At 47.3% G+C, this 17,804-nt stretch overlaps 1 protein-coding gene and 1 long non-coding RNA gene across 3 annotated transcripts; one reads left to right on the top strand and one right to left on the bottom strand.

Moving 5' to 3' along the window:
• Window positions 1-2,420: 2,420 nt before the first annotated feature.
• On the top strand, window positions 2,421-5,808 carry FOS (Fos proto-oncogene, AP-1 transcription factor subunit). Its single transcript, XM_017669139.3, has 4 exons — window positions 2,421-2,716; window positions 3,460-3,711; window positions 4,144-4,251; window positions 4,363-5,808. The coding sequence occupies exons 1-4, from the start codon at window positions 2,576-2,578 to the stop codon at window positions 5,002-5,004; spliced, it is 1,143 nt and encodes a 380-aa protein (XP_017524628.1). The 5' UTR covers window positions 2,421-2,575; the 3' UTR covers window positions 5,005-5,808.
• A 3,596-nt stretch (window positions 5,809-9,404) lies between these two features.
• Window positions 9,405-15,887, bottom strand: LOC140843249 (uncharacterized). 2 transcript variants are annotated; one of them, XR_012120855.1, is made up of 3 exons: window positions 15,409-15,887; window positions 10,561-10,680; window positions 9,405-9,712 (listed from the first exon to the last, which is right to left on the bottom strand). It is a non-coding gene; the product is annotated as an uncharacterized lncRNA (long non-coding RNA). The 2 variants fall into 2 exon arrangements; XR_012120856.1 differs by lacking the exon at window positions 15,409-15,887 and adding an exon at window positions 13,763-14,089.
• Between the last annotated feature and the right edge of the window lie 1,917 nt (window positions 15,888-17,804).

Here is a 17,804-nt window from a genome sequence, read left to right as displayed (position 1 = left end):
TCTCTAGTTACACTGGTACCAAGAAGGAAAGAGTTAAGCTATCCAAAGAAGACAAGTTCATCCAAAGACCCTTTTCCTATTTTATTGGCAAAGGCAGGGTAAGCGATGTATGAGATAAATCCTGGATATAAAATCCTGACACATCCTTTAGGTGATGGCCGAATGCGACTTCAAGATTCTGAATGGGAAGTAAATGAAATCATTTTAGGTTCTTCTCTCTAGTGGTGTGAGATCCAGTTATGAATGGAAAATCAAGGCCAGACCAAGGAATTCAAAGCTTGTCTTACTTTGTCGGAAGCTAGTAAGAAGAACAGAGATGTATTTTTGCCTTCATGACTTTTTAAAAAAAATAATAAAGGACTGTGAAGTAGCCTGACAGATGATATAATTAGGAGAGCTGAAGGCCGCAGGACTGCTTTAGGATTCAGAGCAGCTCTGAGAAGTCTGTGTTTATGTATTGTGTGTTTCTCCTTTTCCCTCTCCTTTTTTAAGTGAGAAAAAAAGCGCCTAAATTCCCACCAACATAAACCAGTGACATACAATGATGAAACTTTGTTTTCACCTCTGCCTGTGACAGGGAATGCAAAAATAGCAAATGGCCCAGTTCCACGAATCTCCGCCTCTCTCGGCTCCCAGCTCCCGCCGGGTTCCCATCTCTAAGAACGGAGGTTAACGCACGGCCGCGCGCGGGCCGCACTCAGCCCCCCGGACCTGCGGCTGATGTCAGGCGGCGGGAGTGGCCGCAGCCCGCCGGGGAGGCTGAGGCCCCCAGGGAACGAGGAGGGAGGGTGGCCTCGCCACGCCGCCGGGGCGCCCGGCCGCGCGGCGTCGCCTGGAGACAGCCCTGGCGGCGCAGTGTTGCTGTAAACAGCCGCTTCCCTGTTACTATCTATAGCTGGATCGCTTGGCTCCGGGGTGCGGCGGCGGGAGGCAGGTTGGCGGTCCTGCTCCTGCGCGCAGCAAAGGATCCGCCCGCTGCCCTAATTCCGCCTCGGCTCTCTTCAGGTGCCCACCGTGACCCCCGGGCGCGAAGAGTGGGGGAAGGGATACAGGGGCTCTGCGGGGACCTGCGGCTTCGCGTCCCGTGGCCAGCACGCTGGGACCAAGCTGGGGTAGTGTGACCCTGCTGTTCTTTGCAGCGGAGCAGAAGGCTGGGGGCGTTTGGGGGGCGCAGCGAACTCTCGAGCACCTTGCCGCTCCCAAACCTGGTTTTTCAGGTCCTGGATACGCGCCTGAGGTCTCCTGCCTGGGCGCTGGTGGGCGCAGTGGTTCCAGCGCCCCTGCTCCTGCCCCCATCAGAGTCCGTGCTGGAAAATCACCAGCTGTGGGTTCCCAGTAAGCCCAGCTCCTAGGGGACCCAACCACTGCCGCCTCCCTAGCTCGGCCTTGAGCCTCCTCCAAGAGCTCAGTACACCTGGTACCCCTGAACTGTCCACCGTGTCCACATAACCTCCCCTGCCCCCTACCCGGGCCCCAGCTCAAAGCCAAGCAAACCAGCCCTTCAGACATCCTTGCATGGAGGTTCTGCACAGTGTTTACTGGCTAGTCTCAGGGGTCTGACAGTAACGCTAATATCCCCCGATGTGACTGAGAAAAAAAACCCGTGCCGTTTTCCTTTGAATAAATTAATTAAAATACCCAGCATCGTAGATAAAGTAGGTTATCGTATTCTCTTCTTTTGGTTCCCCTGACTTTCTTCTTCAAACGCAGTAACAATCCCAGTATTGCAGTAGCCCGGGAGCTTGAGGGGTTTGTTCCACACTTCGAAGTGAATTAGAGCTAGGATTGGGAACGGGGGTTGGTGGCGCATTCCTTCGGGGGCCAAGGCATAAATTCTCGGGCCGTGTACCTGTTTCCCCTATACCTGAACCTCAGGGCTGTTCTTTCCTAGGTTTTTGTACACTGGCAAAGAGACGCCCCGTCTCCCCGCTCCACTCGGGGAACAAGGGTCTACATTGAACCAGGTAAGAATGTTCTCCCGCATTCTCCGCCTTTCCCGCCTCCCCTCCCCCGGCCGCGGCCCCCGCCTCCCCCCGCGCTGCACCCTCAGTGTTGGCTGCAGCCGGCTAGCAGTTCCCGTCAATTCCTCCTCCCTTTACACAGGATGTCCATATTAGGATATCTGCGTCAGCAGGTTTCCACGGCCGTTCCCTGAGGTCGTGGGGGAGCCATCCCCGAAGTCCCTCTTCTTAGGGGGTCCAAGAGACCCCTAAGACCCCTAAGACACAGATTGCTAAACCCTCACACGATGATGAAACATAACAAGACGGGGGGCAGGGGTTCTTGGGGCCATGTGGGCGGCACGGGCGTCGCAGAGGTGTCCAGACCCGCGCGCCACCCCTCTGGCGCCGCGATGGTTGCGCCCATGACGTATAGGCTCATTCATACAATGCTGTTATAAAAGCAGTGGCTGCGGCGCATCGTACTCCAACCGCATCCGCAGCGAGCAGCAGAGGATCCGAGACTGAGCTGGCGGCAGCGGTAGCGAGCAGCCCTCGAGCTCCCACCGAGCTCTGTCCCACAGCTCCTGTCTCCGCCCCTCAGTCCCTCGCCCAGACTTTGACTAACCGCGACCATGATGTTCTCCGGCTTCAACGCCGACTACGAGGCGTCCTCCTCCCGCTGCAGCAGCGCCTCCCCAGCCGGGGACAACCTCTCCTACTACCACTCACCGGCCGAGTCCTTCTCCAGCATGGGATCTCCTGTCAATGCTCAGGTAAGGCTGGCTTCGCACCGCCGCGGGTCCGGTACTCGGGGTCACTGGGGAGGAGACACCGGGGCGGGACGCTCAGGAAGATGAGTCAGGGCTTCCCTTTCACCGGGGAGGCAGGCTGCCCCGGCTGAAGCAACCCTACCTCGGGAGCCCCGGACTTGTTTGGAGAGCGCGCACGCTGTCCTGCACTAAGAATTGGTTCTCCTTTCCCGCGGCAGGCTTATTCTGAGCTGCCCCCGGCCCTCGCTCTGTCACTTGTCTCTGAGTTTAGCTGGGGTAAACGTGTCCCAAGCAAAGAGTCGCTAACTAGAGCCTGGCTCCTCCCGAGAGGAGGTAAAAAGCGGCATTCTCTCCTCCCCTTGCAGCCTGGAGCAGGGAGGAGGTGTGGGGAGGAGGGCGAAGCAGGCGGGTGTGTAAGGCAGTTTCATTGATAAAAAGCGAGTTCATTCAGGAGACTCCGGAGCGGTGCCTGCGTCAGCGCAGACGTCAGGGATATTTATAACAAACCCCCTTTCAAGTGGGTGATGCTGAAGGAATAACGGGAACGCAGCAGCAGGATGGAGCAGAAAGGCGCTGCGTTGTGGAATCTTTGGGAGGAAAGGGGGAGACCTTCCATCCAGGATGAGAGGCATATAAAAAGACACGAGCAGTCCAGGGCATGCATCTCTTCCCTCTCCCTGCTGCATGCGGCACCTGTGTCCCGAACCTGCTCGGTCACACATCTTTCTCCTTTTGTTTTGTTCCAGGACTTCTGCACAGATCTGGCAGTCTCCAGTGCCAGCTTCATCCCAACGGTGACGGCCATCTCCACCAGTCCGGACCTGCAGTGGCTGGTGCAGCCCACACTGGTCTCCTCCGTGGCCCCATCCCAGACCAGAGCTCCTCACCCCTATGGAGTCCCTGCTCCCTCCGCTGGGGCTTACGCCAGGGCTGGAGTCGTGAAGACCATGACAGGAGGGAGAACTCAGAGCATTGGCAGGAGGGGCAAGGTGGAACAGGTGAGCAGTACTTCTGTGCTCTCTCTGTAGGAGGGGTGGGGATGGGCACTGGTGGAGATGGGGCAGTGGTTAGGGGAAGCCGCTGATGACACTGCCTACACATCCTGAATAGGAACTCTGGCTCCAAGCCCTTTACATCCCATGAGACTATCAGACTCTTATAGCCCTACCTCAGCCAATACCGTAGTAGTTTCTTCCCTAATAGGTTCCTATCTCATGCTTTTAGACTGGGCTCTTCTTTGTTCTTTTGCTGAGGATCTTATTTTAAATGCAAGTCACACCCAGCCTGCAACTGCAGGTTAGAAATGGCTTCACAGAAGAGGTGCCAGGAAGCTGGGAAGTAGCAGGAGCCAGCTTCACTGGGGTGGGTGAATGGAGCTGATGGCAGACACTGTTACTGAATGTTGGTCTTTTTAAAAATTATTTTTTTAGTTGTCCCCAGAAGAAGAAGAAAAAAGGAGAATCCGAAGGGAAAGGAATAAGATGGCTGCAGCCAAATGCAGGAACCGGAGGAGGGAGCTGACTGACACGCTCCAAGCGGTAGGTAGAGCCTTTTCAAAACTTGAGGGGAAAGTTGGAGATTGGGCACATGGGGGCAGGGCCCTTGAGTAAGAATGTGTCTTATGCTTTGCTTTCTCCCTGTGTGTATAGGAGACAGACCAATTAGAAGATGAGAAGTCTGCTTTGCAGACGGAGATTGCCAGCTTGCTGAAGGAGAAGGAAAAACTGGAGTTCATCTTGGCAGCTCACCGACCTGCCTGCAAGATCCCTAATGACCTGGGCTTCCCAGAGGAGATGTCTGTGGCTTCTCTTGATCTGAGTGGGGCCCTGCCCGAGGCTGCCACCCCCGAGGCTGAGGAGGCCTTCACCCTACCGCTCCTCAATGATCCTGAGCCCAAGCCCTCAGTGGAGCCTGCCAAGAGCATTAGCAGCATGGAGCTAAAGGCCGAGCCTTTTGATGACTTCCTGTTCCCAGCATCGTCCAGGCCCAGCGGCTCTGAGACCGCCCGCTCTGTGCCAGACATGGACCTGTCTGGTTCCTTCTATGCAGCAGACTGGGAGCCCCTGCATGGTGGGTCCCTGGGGATGGGGCCCATGGCCACAGAGCTGGAGCCCCTGTGCACCCCAGTGGTCACCTGTACTCCCAGCTGCACCACGTACACGTCTTCTTTCGTCTTCACCTACCCCGAGGCTGACTCCTTCCCCAGCTGTGCGGCTGCCCACCGCAAGGGCAGCAGCAGCAATGAGCCCTCCTCTGACTCGCTCAGCTCACCTACGCTGCTGGCCCTGTGAGCAGGCAGGAAGGGGAGGCAGCAGGCACACACAAGTGCCACTGCCCGAGCTGGTGCATTACAGAGAGGAGAAACACGTCTTCCCTGGAGGGTTCTTGTGTACCTGGGGAGGACCTTATCTGTGCGTGAAACACACCAGGCTGTGGGCCTCGAGGACTTGAAAGCATCTGCGTGTGGACTCAAGTCCTTACCTCTTCCGGAGATGTAGCAAAACGCATGGAGTGTGTATTGTTTCCAGTGACACATCTGAGAGCTGGTAGTTAGTAGCATGTTGAGCCAGGCCTGGGTCTGTGTCACTTTTCTCTTTCTCTTAGTCTTCTCATAGCATTAACTAATCTATTGGGTTCATTATTGGAATTAACTTGGTGCTGGATATTTTCAAATTGTATCTAGTGCAGCTGATTTTAACAATAACTACTGTGTTCCTGGCAATAGTGTGTTCTGATTAGCGATGACCGATATTAAACTAAGAAAAGATATGACTTTATTTTCTAGTAGATAGAAATAAATAGCTATATCCATGTACTGTAGGTTTTCTTCAACATCAATGTTCATTGTAATGTTACTGATCATGCATTGTTGAGGTGGTCCGAATGTTCTGACATTAACAGTTTTCCATGAAAACGTTTTATTGTGTTTTTAATTTATTTATTAAGATGGATTCGCAGATATTTATATTTTTATTTTATTTTTTTCTACCTTGAGGTCTTTTGACATGTGGAAAGTGAATTTGAATGAAAAATTTAAGCATTGTTTGCTTACTGTTCAAAGGCATTGTCAATAAAAGCATTTAAGTTGAATGCGACCAACCTTGTACTCTTTTCATTCTGGAAGCTTTGTAAGCTTCTGAAAGCTAATACTGGAGACCAGTTTGTCAAGAAGGTCGCTCCTGGAGGGGGACACACCCCTTTGTTTGATACCTTATCGAAGAGGAGAAAGAAACTCTACAGTGTTGGAATATTTTACAAATATGTGTCTTCACATTGCAATGCTGAGATCCTCTACTTATAGATTCTGGGGGTGGGATCCTACTTTTGTGGGATCATATCTTCATGCTGCTTCTGTTCTGAAAGTCACAGGGGGAAATATTTAACTCTAGTTGTGCTAATATGAAATGTAAATGTCTTGATCTTAAATCCTTTTAGCAAACAGAATTAAGCTTTGTACAAATCACCTAAACTTTATTCACACAAAATCATATGAAGGGTTACTCCCACCTTAAAGGTGGTACGCAAGTTGAAGAATGAGTAACTTTCTCAGTATTCCACTCTTGGGATTGGAATCCTATCCATCAGGCTGAACTGCCCCATAATAATACTTGTTTTAAAAAAAGTTTTCACTTGGTTTGAAAAAAAACTTGTCGGTCCCAAACTCTAATGTACATACAATTAGACTTTATTTTCAGAAGGTAAGGAGGGCTGTTGTCCTATCCCTTAGTAGTAAATGCATTGTAATTCCTGAAATTCCTTAACATGCCTGATACTCAGTTTGCATGGGAGGAAGAAAAAGCTGGCTCTGAGAATATGAAACATATCTCAAATAGTACAAATACTGGTTGATCCTTGGGTAAATAAAAAGTTACATAATAGCTCATTAAGGAGAAGTCAACATCACTTTGAATAAGCTTTAACTTAGAAACTTTATCATCTTAAAGAAGAACATGACCTTTGTCTGGGACACCTCTGTAATGGGACACTTACACGCACAGGCACAAACCATAAAGAAAGGAGATGGCGCCCTTCCTCCCCTGCTCTCAGAGATCATGCAGGCAGCATGCCTGGAAGCCAGAGACCATATTTCCACACATGCCTGGTGGAAGAGGAGCTTTAAGCACCAGCCTTCTAATGCTTTGGTGACAATGAAAATCACTGGGTGGTTATGGGGTGTCATACTCACCTCAAACGGAAACTTTCATATGAAGTGACAGTTCCACTGAGGTTGATATTCTCACCTATGATCTCCCTGCTCCTCACATAATCGACATTTGAAAGCAACTCACTTTAGTCTCTTATGAGCACGGATAGATCACACAGCACTTGCATATTACTTTGCCTGTCTTGCAATAATGGAAGTGGTCTTTGACTCCCTATTTGCTGTTCAGAAGGTAAATTTTCTGTAGCCTTTAAATATGACCTAAATGAAATACAGAATTACTGTAACTAACATGCAGAGATGAAATAACAAGGTGATACACCCTATAAGGAAACCAGCTGGTTTCCTTACATGTACAGTAATAACAACCCACAGAAGGAGATTTCTCAGGTGGAGAAGGGTGGCTGGACACTGAACTCCTCCTTGGGACCCCTGTAAGCCCCATGCTGACAGTAGAGAGAGAGCATTGCTTTCCTATTGACAGCACTGGCCTGGGCCCAGACACAGACCCTTCCTCTAATTCACCACAGTCCAGCCTAGATGAGGCTGCTGCATCAACAAGACTATATTAAAGATCTAGTGAGAGGGACTTGCATACAGGGAATCTCTTGAACAGGCTTCTCAGAGACCATAAGTTCCCCCAAAGGATTGACATCCCATCAAGCTCCCTGCTATTATCATCATGGGATCAGGAGAAGAAAGGAATTCCCTCTCTTTTCAGCCAAAGGGCTCCTTCCCAATTCTCCTTTCCTGACTCAGGATTCAGCAACTCCCATGGATGATGGACACCAGGAATGTCAGCTTTCTTTTGGGAAAGACAGATAGATGCCAACCCACAAGACATGGCCTCACACTGGTTTCACCAGAACAGCTAACCTAGGGCACCATCATTCAACACTGATACAAAGATGCACAAATAATAGAAGGGGATGGGAATAAAGATGGGAGGGGTCATGTCCTTATGGGGAGCATGTCTAGTTTAGCTCGTCAGTGGATCCCAAGAACTGTCTCAATGCCTGGCACATAGTACAGGATTAATGAATATTTGCCTGGTGGATGAATGAAAACATTCTCCCATAATATTTCTACAAGCAGAAATATATTCCATACATAGTCTCCAAATGCTCCTTTAACAGGCCCTGTTATGACATTAAGCAATGGGGATTAAGCATTGTTTATGTCTGGCTTCAAACACATACCCATTTCTATCCTTGGCTCCTAGAATTCATTCACAGCCTACTCTGGATTACCTCTGCCAGTTCAACTTCAAAGTGAATACACTGCCATTATGTTTCCAGCTCCAAAGTAATTTTAGATTGAAGAAGGATAGAAAAAAAAATATTTACCTCTACAGAATAATGGATTGTAGATTCTATATCACCTGTGCACATACCTGCATCTTGTGCAATTATTAAAATTAAAGAGTAGCATTTAACAATTTGTTCTAATACCAGTAATTTTGTATCAACAGCCACTTCCCATGTGTGAATGAAAGTAAATCCATTATTCTATCTTTAAGTAATGGACAAGAACAGACTGAGGAAAAGTTAAAATTCTCAGATGATTGTTCCAAGGAAATCATTTGAAATTTCATTATTTTTCAAGGAAAAAAAACTGAAAACAAAATATCAGTCTTTAAACTGTGTATGAGACCTACACCTAATAGAGAATAACCAAATTCCTCCAAAAATAAATGAGATGTGAGCACCACTTGAGTGCTTTTAAGCTGTGCTGTTTAGTGATTAATATTAAACGGCAAGGGTTTGACTCCTCTCCAACTCCATTTCATTCTTCTTCCGTACAGGTGCTCTCTCACCAGCCTTCCTTCTATTCCTGACACAGAGCTGGCCTGTTTCTGCTGCTGGGCCTTTGCACTTGCTATCCCTCTGCCTAGACCTCTTTCCTAGGCTGTTTCATTCTTGTCATTCAAGACAGCTCAGAGGATATCTCCTTCAAGAGGCCTTCCCATGTCCTGCTACCTAAAGTAATTTCTGCACACATTCCCTCCCTATGACTCTATCCCATTGTGCTGGTTTATTTTTTCACAGAACATACCACAATCTGTTAAATCTAATTTATGTTTTCTTTTCCTTTTAAACACATTTCTGCCCTTTACCACTGGATCCTAAGTTTCACGTGAGCAGGGACATTTTCTGTCTTGGTCACCTCTGTAACCCCAATGTCTATTAGGCACTCAGATGCTTGTTAAATGAATGAAGATGGATGAATGGATGAAGGTAGATGAAAATTACAAAAATATTTAAAGGAAGATAATGAGAAATTAAGAGTGAGTACGAATGGTACACTTTTTCCTGGGCAAAAGAGCATGCCCCTTTGTTTAAAAAAATTCTTATCAAGGGTTCTACGATACTAAGATGAAGAACTAGCAAGCTTGTGAAGGAATTTTAAGGGATAAAAAAATACAAGTGTACTGCAGGTCAGTGACACTTCAAGACTAATTACACATTGAGAAATTTGTTTCAACATCTAATGAAGAATGGTTACATATGTAACTATAGGTCTAATCATCTTCAGAGGAACAAAGAAGCCTATTTTCACTCTAATTGATATAAAATTTTCAGAATCCACTTAAGTTCACTGGTTCCTAGCAATTGGTGTGCTAAATTAGAGATATTACAATTTAGTTTGCATTAAAATAGAAGAATAAGGGTTAGCTGCTTATGATCATTGTCATTATCAATGTAATTATCATAATCATCATTTACTGAGAATATGTCCAGACCTGAGGAAAAGCAGGTGGAGAATAAAGTGCATTGCATCCTGATGAATGAGTTCAAAGTCCTTGAAGGTTGCTGGCTGGATAGATTTCCACATTCCTTGCATAGGAGAAAACATCAGAAGCATAAACTGCTTTAGTGGCAACACAATTCATTTCAGTGGCTTCACGCATTCACTCACAGACTAAACTAAGCTGCCTTTCCTTTGCTCAGGAAGCATTGTTGAGTTGCCCAAGAGGACAAAAAGCATAAAGGGCTCTGTCTGTTGTCCCAAGGAGGCTGTCTGGCCTGATGACCATCAGCTTTTCTTAATTAATAGGCCCTTTCCACTTTCAGCTCACACTGACATGGCACTTGGGTCTGCTTCAATTAGTTGATTAGGATAATAACCCAGAGGGTTTTGACTGTTGGTTACATTAGAAGTGGGCAACGGCCAGTTAAAGGTTGCGGAGAAAAGGAGCACTTTCTTCATAAGGGTAAATGGTACAGGCCCCACTTGCTGCCGTGTTTATTTTGGGGAGCAATTTGTGGTCAGATCTACAGAAACAATGATTCATTTTCAAACTTTTTAGTCATATCATGAGACTGTCATCACAGCTATACTTATCAAAACAATATAATAAATTAATCTGGATTTGAGGCATTAGATCCAATACAGCACAGTGGTTCAGAACATAGTCTCAGTTTTGAATACTGACTCCTTGGTCTTGGGCAAGTTACTTGGCCTCTTTGCATCTTAGTTTCCCCATCTAGGAAAGGGAGATTATACCCACCCGTTTGGGTTGTACCTACTTCTCTGGGTTGTTGTGGGCATTAAAATAAGATAGCATGTCTAGAGCGCTTATTACAGTGCCTGGGCATACACACAGAAGTATTATAGAAGTGTTAGATATTATTTATTATCTTTAGAGTTAAGGGAGATGGGGGTTAGGGCAGAAAATACATACCCTCTGGAGCAAGCCTGGGATTCATTTCCTTCTATGAAAAGTTTCTGGGTATCTACTGTGTATCAGGTGCTGGATTTAGATGTGAACAAGAACAAGTCCCATCCTCAAAGAGCTCATGGTCTAATGAGAGAGAAAGACACATAAACACAAACACTGTAATACACTGTAACAATGAAATACCAGGTGCAGGTGTTTGCACTTCTATCTGTGATGTCTCCGAGAAGGTGACCTCTGAGCTGGGCTTGGAAGATGGAGTTTGCTAGATGAGCAAATGGCAGGTGGAGGGATTCCAGGAGGCAGAAGGATAGCACTATAAAGGCACAGACTCATTAAACAATGCGCTTGGTTTTGCTAGACTATAAAATGTGGGGGATGGGGGAGGAGGGGGTGGGAGATATAAATTATAGAGCTAATGCTCTAAATAAATACAAAAGTACATTTGATTTCATTTACATCAGTACTGCAGCATCAGAGTGAAGGGAGCTGGAGATAGGTCAAGAAGAGGTAACTGGCCAGATCATGAAGAGCCTGGTATTTACTTAGTTCAGTTGTGTGTAGGCTGAACCAAGACAGTGGTATGGGAAGGGAGAGGGAACAAGAGGTAATTAGGGGGTAGGACTGTCAGGACTTGGTGATTGAGTGGATGTGGGAGGTGAGGAAGACTGAGGAATCCAAGTTCACTCCCAGGTTTACTGGGCTTGACACACAAGGAGACTGTAGTTCCATCAATGACTTTGTGACTATAGGAAGAAGAGCAGGTTTGGGGATAAGAAGGTTAAGTTCTGTGTTAGACTAAATGAATTTTCTATACCTGTGGAATATGGGGGGAAGGGGAAATGTGGATAGTTGGAATTACATGACAGAAGTTCTCTGATGTGAGTTTATAGAGTGTGTGGAGGCATGTGGTTGGGATAGAATCTGGAGCCCAAGGATATAATGTTGATAATGGTTAACATATCACACATACTTACTATGTGCCAGGCTGTGCTATGCCCTTTCCAGGCAATGCTGAATCAGGGACCATATTTGCTTTGCTGATCATTTTACCTCTAGTAACTGGCACATAATGGGGTCACAATAGTTATTTTGTTGGATGGATGCTCTCATTAGTTCTCACAGTCCTATGAGGTGTATACTATTATCCTCATTTAACAGATGAGGAAAGTGATCTAGGACAGGTTAAATACACTGACCAAGGTCATGCAACTGGTAAGTAGCAGATCTGAGACTTGATATCAGTTCTTTGTGACTCTTAAGTCCAAAGTGATTAACTGCTTTGCCAGAATGTTCAAATCTGACCCTAAATATGTACTTAAGTAAGCTAGGGTGAGACTCTAACCTCTCTCAGACTGTTTCCTCTTCCAAATCAGGAATGGTTTTCAAAAATTGCCCAATTCCCTTTCCAGCTTCAAAACTCTGACATCAGACAACTACTGTGGAAATGCACAGAAGGGGCCCCCCGTGCATCATTTAGGTGGAAGCCTGAGCAACGTGTGCAGTGCTATGGTGGTGCTCCAAGCACAATGAGGGGAGAGCAGTGTGTTCCCAGAGCAGGCAAAGAGGGTGGGTGGGTTGGTGTGCTCTTTTTGTATAACAAATTACCACAAACTTAGCAGTGAAAACAGCACACATTTATTATCTCACAGTCTCTGTGGGTCAGAAGTCCCCACAGGGTGCGGGTTAGCTCGGACCTCTGTTTAAGGTCTCCCAAGGCTGTAATCAAGGTGTCAGCCAAGTTGCATTCTCAGCTGGGTGCCTGAATGGGGAAGAGCCTGCTTCTGAGCTCATTCCGGTTGTGACAGACTTTATTTCCTTGTGATTGTATAACTAAGGCCAGGCTTTCTGCTGGCTGTTGGCCAGAGGCCACCCTTAGGTCCTAGAGGCTGCTCTGAGTTTCTCCTTATGTGAGTTTCCTCAACATGGCTGCTCATTTCATCAAGCCCTCCAGAAGAGCCAACTAGTGTGTGCTAGAAAGATGGATATCTATCATCTATCTATCTATCTATCTATCTATCTATCTATCTATCTATCATCTATCTATCTATCTATCTATCTATCTATCTATCTATCTACCTAGTCTTATATATTATAGGAGTGACATCTCAAAACCTTTGCCACATACTATTGCTTAGAAGTGAGTTTCAGGTTCCATCTACACTCAGGAGGAGGGTATTACACAGAGACATGGACACCAGCAGACAGGAATTATTGGGGGTCACCCTAGGGTCTGTCACAAGGCATCACATTACCTGCTGAGAATTTAAAAGTAACAGTAAAACCAATGGATGTTGGTCTGCTTTTTAATTAACACCATGAACTGGCAATTTCAGATGTGACCAAGTACTCTTTCCTGAAGGAAAGCTTTTGTTGTTTTAAGTTCTAAACAGTTGCTGGGATTATTGTTAATGTTTCATAATGCATATGTAAGCTTCACTTAAAAAACTTACTTATCCTTTGATACATTGTATTTTACAGGGAAGTAGCTCCCATCGCATGGATTTAGCTATATGCCTTCATTTTAAGTGTAAGTTTGTAATGGTTCAGAGTCATTTGACATCATTTTGGATGCAATGCATGTCTCCACCTTATGGTGGTACACTATACTGAGAGTAAGTATTGGATTTGAAATAAAGATAACTAAGAGCAAAGAAATTGAACTTGAGTTACTTCAGTTCTATTACTCCATTTGATCCTTGGGAGTTTTTGTGTTTAAGATTTAAAATCGTGAAGCTGTGCAAACTGAGACATGCAATGTTTCTATTGCACATTTCAGTTAATACATGAACTATTTTACTAAATTTTAGTTTCAAGATGGAAAAATCTTTTATTTTCAACTAAAAAACAAATCAAGTAAACATAACATCAGCAGTATGATTGCTACAGTTGCCTAATCCTAGGTAAGCTACTGTTGTGCTGCTTAAGAGTAAAAATAATAGCACTAATTTGGGCTCACAATGTGCTAGACGCTGTTTCAAACACACGCACATCAGTATTTCATTAAAACAACCCTAGCAGGTAAGTTCTGCTATTATCTTTATTTTATAGATAGAATAGTCTCGGCGCATGAAAGGATTGTTATCTGCCCAAGATCATCCAACTAGTGTGGCGGAGCTGGAATTTGAGGCCGGGGAATGTGACTCCAATGTGTGAATTCTGAGCCACCGGCAATGAAAAATAAAGCAAAACCGAAGTTCCCTACAACCTTGCAGGCCGATGGAAGCCCTTCAATAGGGACGGGAAGGCTTCTTTCCAACCAGCAGGACTTCTTGCTATTCCTGACCTGCCCCTTTAGGATCCCGGGCTGAGGGCGAGCTGGCTTCCCAGGGGCCTCCCAGACAAGGGTGCTCTCTCTCACGCCCCTCTCAGCACTCTCGCTGCGCCCCTGCCCTCATCTGCCAGGCCCAGGTTTCTTCTGGCCCTTCCCAGCTTCCGGCCCCTTGCTCCAGGCCAGGTCGCTGGGTCAGGCCGTGCCAGGAGTTCGCGAGTCTTCTATTTACTGTTTGATTTCCATGGTGACACGTAGGCGCCGTCAGCGCCTCCCGTCACCAGCCTCGCAGCGCCGCTCCACCCGGCGCCGTGACGTCTACCCGCCGCTTCCGCTCTGCCCATATTTGGCTCAGCCACCGCGACGCGGGTCTGCAAAGGCTGGGATCGCGATTCCCTCCCCGCCCCGCCCCCTGCCCCGGCCACCCTCGCGTAAAGAGCAGCCCGCCGCTCTGATCCGAGCGCCCCCCGCCCCTTCCCGGAGACCCGAGGGGAGGCGGGGGGCCGGGGCTCTAGGGACTCCAGTAGAGGGCGTGGCTGAGTTGATGGATGAGCTCGGAGCTCTAACATTCCCCGACTTGTGGAGGTTGCAGTCAAGGTTTGGGTCTGTCCAGTCTGTCCGGGGTGGATGAGCTGGGATCACGGTTTTCTCTCTTTGCCCGGAAATCATGGCAACAGCCATCCCTCGCCTAACTCTATTTTACATCTTATAGACGTGAGCTTAAAATTCTCGCCCACGGCGCAGTGGGAAGTTTTCAAGACCAAAGTTCTGGGATCAGAGTTGCCCCTTGGAGGGTAAGTGACCTTGGGGAGGTCACTTCCCTTTGCCTGGCCTGGTAAAATGAACTGTGGGATGGGACCGTGAGGGTTGCAGCAGTGTCATCAAGCTTGCGAAGAAAGATGGACCATCACCCCCACCCCCGCCATGACATGGTCGGAATGCCAGTGAAGTTCTTTTGAGGACCCTACAATTCTGACTCCCATGGTAACTGGATTTGTGTGTCTCTGCGCCTTGCTCACAATAGGCGCTTAATTAACTTTAGTTAACTGATTATCGAATGAATCCCTGGCAAATTACCTTCGAATTTCACCTTCATAAATCCGGATCCGCGCAATTCCTCTTACAGGCGGAAGGAGGAATATTGCGATGATGAACAATCGCGTAGCAGGAGTGCTGATGTAAAGCGATTTGCAGGTGTAAAGGGCAATTCACATTCCTGGGAGATTCCAGAAGCCTCCGAGGGAGTCGAGCGTGTCTGCCACCGGGCCCGAGGGCGAGGGTGGGGCGGGCAGTGTCGCAGTGGCTACCGTGGGGGAGCCGACTGCGGGGTCGGCTTTTAAGATGCGCAGTCGCGCCCCCAGCTCGCCCCATCCCCAGTTCCTCGGGCCAAAGGAGTGTGTTTTTTTTTTCAGAATTTCAGAGCTGGAACGCACATCAAATTTTATTCCCTAATTCAGCCTCTCTGTTTCAGAAATGGGGAAATAAGGTTCAGGGAAGTCGGTTCACCTGTACAAACTTGCATAGCTAGTTAGAAACAGATAAAAGCCTGAATTTCTGGCTTCCAACTATCCTTTCCACCTCACCTCTGATCCCCTGTGCTCTTGAGGCTTCAGGATCCTGCTGCCTGGCTCAGATGGTGGAGTGTAGAGAAAAGTTAAATACTGACTTCAGGGCTCCTAAAGGATGCCAGTGGCACGCCTGCTGCCAGACACAGCTCACAGCATGACATCAGCGCCTGATGGTCAGGAGGTGTGGACTCCCAAAGCCACAAGCATTCTTCCTGACAGTGGATGTCATGGCTACCCTTGTCGGGAGAACCTGAGTTGGCTGCCTGAAACAAGTGTTAGATTAGCAGTTGGTCATTTTCGTAATTCCCTAAGCCTTGATTAAGCTTTTCTCAGCCAAGACCACAGCAGAAGGCACGAGTAGCCTGAACCCAGGGAAAACACTATTCTGTCATTGAAAGGTCTTTTTATGGTTAGAGGGAGGTTAGATCCTGTGGGGGAATAACTTCCTTTTCAGTCTCACCCAACTTGCTCTTACATTTGATATACTATTTCTTCCCTAGTTTCAAGGCTGAATATGAAGGCAGCTCAGACTGAGAAGACTAGTGCCCGCAGCTGGCCTTGGGCCCTCCCAACCAGCTGAGTGGAGTCTGGGATCCTTCACTTCCTCTCTGATGGTACTTAAGCTACAGCAGCAGAGTGGCAGCTCTGCCCCCTGGTGGACATGTGGGGCAGTGCGCCCCTCCATCGTGGTGGTACAGGCTAAGGGAAGATTTTCTTCACTCTGAAGAAGTAGGAAAACTTGGCAGGAAAAAGAAATCCCAGTCTTTTTTTTCCCCCCTTCTCTCCAGTTTATTTCTGAGGATCTTGTCAATTTAGGCGCCAAAAGCACTTCCATTGTTTCTCTTCCGGGACTGCCTTTTTCCCTGCTGCTATCCAAACCCTGCTTCTTCCTTTCAGACCCTATTTCAGATCCCACCTCCTTCCTAACTGCTTTTCTAACTCACTTCTCCTATATATATTTGAAATACAGCTGTACACAGACTGAGTACACAGACTATACATTTTTATGATGTCTTTACTATTTCCTTGAGGGTGGGGACCATGTCTTCATACACCTCACAGTGCCCATCTCAGGGCTGGGGACAAAAACTGCTCTCAAGAAGACCTCGCTGATTAATTAAGCAATTAACTGATTATTTTCTACAGAAGAAACTCTAAGCCTTTGCTTCGATAAACCTTCCAGAACTCTTAGTTCTTTGGAGGAACCTAGAGAGTGATCTAATCAAACACAACCTTGCACAACAAATAGTGTTTCACAAAGCAGTTTCACAAGAGAACTGCACCACCACCACCCAGACAGGGATGAGGAAGCTTGGAGTGGACTCTCAGAAAGAGATGAGGAGGCGGGTGGTGATGTGGAAAGGTCAGAGGACAAAGGATTAGGAGAGGGCTCCCGGGATTGGAGAGGCAGCATAACCTCTCGAACCAGGTTTTTATCCTGACTCCACCTAGCTGGGTGGCCTTGGGAGAGTTTACTCTCTGCTCTGTGTGTCAGTTTCTCATCTGTAAGAATAAGTAGGTATCTCATGGCAATAAGATGAGGATAAATTGAACTGATACTTGCAAAGTGCTAGAACACTGCTTAGAACATAGTGCTATAGAACAGTTTGTAAATGACATTTCCAGCTTAGCTATCTTGTAAATTGAATGTGGGAAGATGAGACACTCTTTCAGTTCCCTTCTGCATGACCTTCTAGGGCAGTGTATGAGCTTTGGGGTCAGGCAGGTCTGAGCAGACTCCTGTCTCTGTTAGCAGTTGTGTGACTTTGGGCAGATCCCTGAACTTGGAGCCTCAGTTTTTTCATCTGTGAAATAGGGACAATTGTGTCTACCTCAAAAAATTTTTATGTGCATTACATTCTTGTAAAATGCCTGCCACAGAAGGACCTCACTAAAAAGAAGCTATAGTTATTATTGATGAGAGGAGGCATATATAAAGGAGAATAGGGTTTCCAACATCTTTGAAGTTTCAAGAAAGATAGAACATATTGAATAGCAATGAGACCAGCTCCACTCATGGAGATTGCCGGTAGGAGGGTAGGCCCTGGATCTGGGCCATGACTAAATATCACAACATCTGAAGAAACCAGGACTGGTTTGGCTTGCACATAGCTCTAGGAACACTTTCTGCCCAAGGGCCAAGTTGAGGTGCCAGCAGCTGTAGGCCCCTCCTGCTCTCCTTTCCAGGAGAGGGGACCTTAGTAAGAGGGTGTGGGCAGGGTGGGCCTTGGAAACCTGCCATTGTTGAGTGTGTGCGTATGGGAATGGCCCAGAGACATTCTGCTCCAGGAGCTGGACTCCCAGGCCTGGTGCGGCCTCCCTCATGGTAGAACCTGTCTGCACAGCTCCTCAAAGCTGCCACTGCCAACCCTGACAGAGGACACCCTGGACTGATTGCCTGTGATTATCTG

This window comes from Manis javanica, chromosome 8 (assembly GCF_040802235.1).
Source record: "Manis javanica isolate MJ-LG chromosome 8, MJ_LKY, whole genome shotgun sequence".
Lineage (NCBI taxonomy): Eukaryota > Metazoa > Chordata > Mammalia > Pholidota > Manidae > Manis > Manis javanica.
This window is presented reverse-complemented; position numbering and strand designations above follow the sequence as displayed.

Excerpts from the sequence above, each read along its gene's own strand:
- FOS (XM_017669139.3), top strand. The coding sequence starts at position 2,576 with ATGATGTTCTCCGGCTTCAACGCCGACTACGAGGCGTCCTCCTCCCGC. Across the intron at positions 2,717-3,459 it reads GATCTCCTGTCAATGCTCAG|GACTTCTGCACAGATCTGGC; the intron begins GTAAGGCTGGCT and ends GTTTTGTTCCAG. Across the intron at positions 3,712-4,143 it reads GGAGGGGCAAGGTGGAACAG|TTGTCCCCAGAAGAAGAAGA; the intron begins GTGAGCAGTACT and ends TTATTTTTTTAG.